The sequence below is a fragment of the Coniosporium apollinis genome (genome assembly GCF_000281105.1).
Source record: "Coniosporium apollinis CBS 100218 chromosome Unknown supercont1.54, whole genome shotgun sequence".
NCBI lineage: Eukaryota > Fungi > Ascomycota > Dothideomycetes > Coniosporium > Coniosporium apollinis.
In genome coordinates, this window is record NW_006913316.1 from 51344 (window position 1) to 57724 (window position 6381).

At 55.4% G+C, this 6381-nt stretch overlaps 2 protein-coding genes across 2 annotated transcripts; both read right to left on the reverse strand.

Moving 5' to 3' along the window:
* Nucleotides 1-386: 386 nt before the first annotated feature.
* W97_08306 (uncharacterized protein) lies at nucleotides 387-2324 on the reverse strand (the record flags this gene model as incomplete). Its single annotated transcript, XM_007786247.1, has 4 exons — nucleotides 387-523; nucleotides 590-1177; nucleotides 1240-1986; nucleotides 2192-2324. 4 exons carry the CDS (start codon nucleotides 2322-2324, stop codon nucleotides 387-389), a joined length of 1605 nt encoding a protein of 534 aa, XP_007784437.1.
* A 918-nt stretch (nucleotides 2325-3242) lies between these two features.
* W97_08307 (glutamate-cysteine ligase) lies at nucleotides 3243-5544 on the reverse strand (the record flags this gene model as incomplete). The annotated part of the gene is made up of 7 exons (XM_007786248.1): nucleotides 3243-4229; nucleotides 4283-4865; nucleotides 4919-5044; nucleotides 5092-5240; nucleotides 5292-5357; nucleotides 5409-5481; nucleotides 5534-5544. The coding sequence occupies 7 exons, from the start codon at nucleotides 5542-5544 to the stop codon at nucleotides 3243-3245; spliced, it is 1995 nt and encodes a 664-aa protein (XP_007784438.1).
* Nucleotides 5545-6381: the final 837 nt, after the last annotated feature.

Consider the following 6381-nt stretch of genomic DNA (forward strand, 5'->3'; position numbering starts at 1 on the left):
GAGTAAGCATCATGTAGTCTGCGTTTCAAGTGCACGGGAGGTTTTTGAATTGATTGGATTCAACACCAATCTTATAATATTGGCATCAACATCCGCCGATGGCAGAGGTGAGGTCGGTATGCGTCACGTGACAATCGCCAAGTCGTTGCAGAACAGTGAGCGCCACGACTTCAGCTTCCGAAGTAATCCTCAAGCGTTGTATATGTGCTTTCTCGGACTCCCGCTGCTTTTCAGTACAACTTATGGCGACAATGCATGTTCTTTCATCATGTTTCGATCTCATTGCCGAGTTCATTGATTACTTTACAGAAAAGAGGTCATGAAGGTATCAGGTACCATGTACGCTAAGACGAGGTTCCAGAAGCGCCAGGACGACCGCAAGCCTTCTAAGAACCGCCGAGCATGCTCTTGATCTTGCTGGTGATGCCACCCCCGCTGGAGCTGTCGCCCGTGTCGGTGGTCGACGTGGTTGAAGGTGCATCGGATGGAGAATCCTTCGTCATACCCTTCTGCTCCATGAGGCCTAGGGGGGGCGTGTTAGGATTTTTGTCTTTGAATAGAAGGAGTTGGGGAGACGGTGTTCACTTACGGGTGGCCTCCTTGCCAGCACCCGGCTTCGTAGCATCGAAGTCGCCGCCCTCGGCAGCCAGACCCGACGTCTTGACCCACTTCTCGCCAGTGCCATACACCTTGCCGTGCTCGCCGCCACCCGGCTGGCCCATGCTCTTGCTGCGGTCAGGCTCGTCCTCCTCGGAGCCACCATGCACCTTCATTGGTTCGCCGGAGTGGTCGTCTGGGTCTCTCTTGTTGAGAGCCTCCTCGGCTTCGTCCTTCTTCCCGGACACCGCCGCCGCCTCCTCACCGGAAGGCTCTTCCATCGGCCTGTCACCACCCTGGTGCTTCTGGTCGGGCTTCTGGGCAGACATGGGGTCGGCGCCGACTGAAGGCTCCGCAACGCCGAAGCCGCCCACGTTGTAGTTCTTGCGGTCCTCGTCGCGCTCAGTTGGAATGACGTCGGACCCGTGGGGGTCGTTCGAATGCATGCTGGTCACCCCAGTCTTGTCGGTCTCATGCTCCGGGCGGGGCTGGCCTGTGGCTATGCCACCACCGGTTGTGCCGGCCGTGGTCGAGCCGCTGAGGGTGTCGCTGTGCCGAGACTCGACGGAGGTATCGCCGCCTGGGAAGAGAGGCTGTTAGCAAAGCTGACAAGAAAGACCAAAAATAACTAAAATAAGGTACCGGGTGGGAAGTTGGACGTTCGGCCGCTTGGTCCGATGTTGCTCGTAGAACGCTCAGCAGTGCCGAGGTTGCTCGAGGATGTATCCGTTGGACCAATTCCGCTCATGGATCGATCCGTCGTGTCGTATCCGCCCGTAGATCGCTCAGTCGTGCCTTCGTAGCTGCTTACAGGAGCAGTGCTGCTCTCATATCCGCCAACAGGAGCCGCGGTGCTTTCGTAACCGCCCGTGGTAGCGGCAGTGCTCTCATAGCCACTGGTAGGAGCAGTGCTTCCATAGCCACCCACAGGAGCGGTGCTGCTCTCGTAGCCGCCCGTAGGAGCCGTGGTACTCGCATAGCCGCCTGTAGGAGCAGTGGTGGTCTCGTAACTACTGACGGGAGCTGTGGTGCTCTCATAGCTACTGATGGGAGCCGCGGCGCCTCCAGTGCTTACAGCACTCGCACCGCTCTCGGGCTCGCCAGTCGTGCTGTATTCAATGCCCCCATAACCTGTGGAGGCGCCGCCGACGACGTACTTGTCCGACTTGGGCTCAAGTCGCGCTGCGCCCTGGCCAAAGGTCTCCTCGTACGCCGCAGGGCCAGTTCTCGGATCGAGCATGTTTCCGGCGAAAGTGGGATGGGGCCCGTGGTTTCCGGAGGCCGGGTGAAGCTCTGGCTCAGGTATTGGTATCTCAGGGATGGTTGACCTACGGTGTTCTTGGGCGAACGCACCTTCTTGGGCGGCTGCTCCACCTTTGGCGGGATCATCTATACGGGGGTATGTGTCAGCTATCAGCTAATGTAAGAAGGTAAAAGAAATTCGCGAGCAGATCTGTCCGTCCTCCAGGCAAGATGCGACTCGTGGATCGTGTGCCGGCTGAGGATTATCGGGTGTGAGAGGGCTCTGGCCGAAGCAGGATGCGCCCTCATTGAAGGAATGCCGTCGGCAGAGGAGGCAGGAGCCGATACGCACCATACTGGTTTCCCTGGTCGTACGGCTCGTTGACCGTGCCAGCGCCAGTCTGTCCTGAAACAGGCTCCTGCCCGGACTGCGTCGTGTTGCCGGAGCCCATCAGGTTGCTCGCTGTCTGTTTCACCGACTCCATTGTGGTGTATGTGTAGTAGATCTGGGGAGGTTGGAGAGAATAACTATGTTGGATGCGGATCTAACAAGGTATGTCTGCGAGGTTGAAGCAAGAAATACGACAGCTTGCGGGGGAGTGAATGGACGAGGAGTGGAAGATGACGTGCCCCTCACTTGCAGAACCTCTCTTTGCGCGGGCCTCAAACCGCGGGGGGCGCGGGGCACGTGGCAACGTCATCTCGCCCAAGCCACAGCTCTTCCAGACCGGGCGTGAATGGTTCGGGGGCTGCTTCCTTCGCCGATAAGACAATGGCCCGCCAATGGCAACGGAGTAAAGTAACGGCAGAGGCATAATTCAGGGTTATCGACCGTTGAGATGCTCGCACAAGCAATTCGATGGCCCATGACGCGAGGAAGCTTGGTGACCACGCCTAGTCGCCTAGTCCTCGTCGAGTAAGAAAGTCCTAATATGCTACACTGAGTAACTATCCGCCGAGTCGCGCGATGTGAAGTCCAAAAGGGTAGGCCACAGGAATAGTTCCATCTACATGTACCCGAGTCGAGGTTGGGTTAAGCTAGGCAGATAGGTAACGGTAGCCTGTTCATATTTACATGTCAGAGTGAAGACGACGGGGTTTATCATTGTACTACTATATTCAAGAGCTCTTGAACCCAAGGCGATGACGAATTGATCGACGGTGATTCCATACAGATTCACACGGTGTTGATTGAGAGCTAGGGAGTATTTACCTAGTAAGAGCTTGGGTTTTACAGTATTTAGTAACCGTGCTTTGGAAATAACGGCTTCCGATGCCCTCTATATCCAGCTGCAGCGCACAACAGGACACGACATTTCTTCCGGAATCCAGCGAGCCCCTACCCTATTCCCCATGCTCACATGCAATACCACTATCCCAGACCTCATGCCACAAAATCCCCCTTACCTCCTCCGGCCAAGCATCTCAGCCCCAAGTCCGTCTCTCGCCTCGTTCCTCGTGATCTGCTCCGCCGCTTTAACCAGGTCATACGTGATGCGCTCGTCGACAACGCTATCAAACCTGTAGTCCGGATGCCCGCGAACAAAATGCCGCATCCACTTCGCGCCAGTCCACAGCGTGCCGTCAGCCCTCTTCCGGATGAGGTCGAGATACCTCGCAAGGTCGCAGCGCGTCTCGACGTCTACGTTGACGCTGTTCAGGTAGTTCTCTACCAGCGGTATGAGGCCGGGGAAGCCGTCGGCAGCAGGGTGCTGGCCGTTGATGATCTCGTCCACGGTCATGAGCTCGTACTCGTCCTCGACGGGGCCGACAGGCGATGGCGGGCGGCTGACTGGCAATGGCGTTGTTGATCCTGATGCGCTCGAGCCCGTCGCTTTAATGGGGCGGGAAGGGAACGGATTTTTGCGGAAATAGAACTTTTCGCTGAGGACGGCATCTCTGCGGTGGGCGGTCTCCATGTTTTCGGTCGTCCGTTGTATAGGCACGTAGAAGTTGAGGTCGAAACTGAGGATGACCCTGGTGATGAGGACGATGAAGATGGAGAACGCGGCGTTTTCAAAGTCAGTGATCTGAATCTCCATCGGCCTGAACTCTACGCGCCAGCCGGTGTCGTTACCTGGTGGTGGCGGCTTGAATCGCATGTGCTGCCAGTTCGTGGACTGCAGGTTCTCGAAGTGGTCGACTTTGCTCAGATCTAGCTCTTTCAGGTCTTCATTGAAGACTACTATCGGATCCCGGATGAACAGATGAGCGAAGTGCGTGGCTAGCAGATCGTCCATCCCGCCCTCTACCAGGCGTTTCTTGAGATCCTCATCAACGACCAAGTCGGGGTCCAGATACTCCTTTCGTAGCCGGGGATCTTGGGATATATAAGTCGAGTTGGACGCATATCGAGACTTGGGTATCCGCCATCGATCGTTTTCGAGCGGCTTTTGTCCGTTAGTTAGAGATTTCCTTGTTCGTCTACGGACACGTCACCTACCTTCTCTCCTAGCTCTTCTGCGGTCCGGTCATCGACAGCTCTGCTAATCTGATTCCACCGCACATCCGTGTCCGCTAGGAATCCCTTGTAGATCGGGGTTGCAGCGGTGAGAGCGAGGAGGACAGGGCCTAGGGGACTGAGCTGGTCGTACATCTTCCGGCCTTCCTCGATATTCTTTGCCTGAAACGTGATCTGTAGACAGCAGCTACCCATGCCAAATGCCATCGCATCCATGTAGATATGGTTCTCTTTGGCAGCACCGTTGCGTACATCGTCATCTTCGGGCCAGTTGTGAAGGTCATAATTGACCGTGGGATCCTTGAAGGGCCACGGCGTGTTCTTGTCATGAAACACAGGCACATTGACCTCCACTTTCCTGCCCCTTCTCGCTCGGATGTTGGCGGCTAGCGTAGGGAAGCGAATGTGAGGATTGGCGATCTCATCGGGCAGAAACTGTGACCGCAGCTTCTCGCCTGACACGGGGTAAGTTGGCGTTGTGCAATCTCCACAGCCTAAGCGGGGAAATGTGGTTAGAGTTATGGGGTATTCGGTTGGATCCATGTGATCTTTGGCAATCTTCCTTCTGCGTAAGAATCAGCACAGTGCACTAAAGTGCGTGTTGACAGTATGGCCTACCGCCACTTCATGTTCGGTTCGACGTCAAGCAGATCTTTAAAGCCAATGCCCCATGGCTTTCCAGGAGTGGCCTCAAGCATGAAGCGGCCAAATTCAGGATGGAACACTGGAGCAGTCTCTCCCTCCCTATAATCCATTAATATGGGTATGTGGCCGGGAAGCTCTTCGCCCACTTCACTTGTCCGCGCTGCACGTCCGGCACACCACCACCCTGCTTCAACAGCTTCTCGTCTGATGCGAGCGCTGCCAAGATATCCGCTTGTCGAAGGGAGAGCCGGACCTTCTTGTTCTGGTCATCATAGCATACCACGAGGTACTCGACCTATGGGTCCCGTCAGACACCTGTGAGAAGCACGGCGAGGACATGGTGAACCTCATCTCCCCACAGCAGCGCATCGCGTTCCTTCCCTTTCGCTCGGCGCCATGTAGCGAGCAGTTGCTACTTCGCCAATAAGCCTATGGTCTGTCTCTATCTGCCGAAATTGTGTACCTCAATGCCCCATTCCCGGACATGGCTTGCTACTTTCTTTGCTTCTGGCCACTCCAGCGGCGTCCCAATTGCTCTGTCGAGCAAATGTCAGTCGACGTTCCGCTTCCAGCGGACTGCTACCGTACAGTAAACCCATTCCCCTCCTGATTGTCTGTTGGCCAGATGTACACTTGTCAGGTGCGCGCTGGCCGCTGGCTGTGTTGTTGTACGCGATATGAGGGGCGGCGCATGCAGCAATGCGGTATGCACAGGGCTGTAAAGTAGTCGGGTGATTGATCGTGGGCCAGGTACGGACTAAAGGACCCTTGCGCGGATGGTGATGTCAATCTGGGTTGTGATTGTCGGCTTGCCGGTTCACGACGCTGCGAATGCGTCTTTCCGTACTCTCGTTGAAATTGCTGCGGGTGAACATCTTGTGCGGGTGGATCGGTTCTGCTGATAAATCTCCGTGGAGGTTCAGCGCAAGAGATGACGCGATGTCCACAAATGGATAAGGCTGAGCCGAAGGTGGATGCATTCACCGTGGTGACAAAAATCGCCGGACTCAAAGAACCACGAACTGGTAGGACACTGCGTTTACTATCATTTGAAGGCTCCATCGTTGAACATAATAATAGTGCTAAGCTAGGAGTCTAGGCGCAAGGCAGTCAATATCGCCTTACAAACATGTTCAAGCTGTGACTAGAGGTGAAACGGTCAGATCAAAAGACCTCTGAAAACATAGTGAAGACGATAAATCTTGGTGATTTTGGGGTCCGGCGATTTCTATCACACTCGCGGCATCTTACTCTAAACCCAGCTTTTGCAGAACACCCGATGTTCTGCACCTGGACATGGCTCTCCTCGTTCGGGGAGGTAGAGCGAACAACATCGAGTCTCAAAGTGACAACCCGTTCATTCCGACTCTCTGGAGCTGCAAGTACTCGGTTAAAATTTCATCTGGTCAGGCGTTAAACCTTACGGCGAAGCGCAT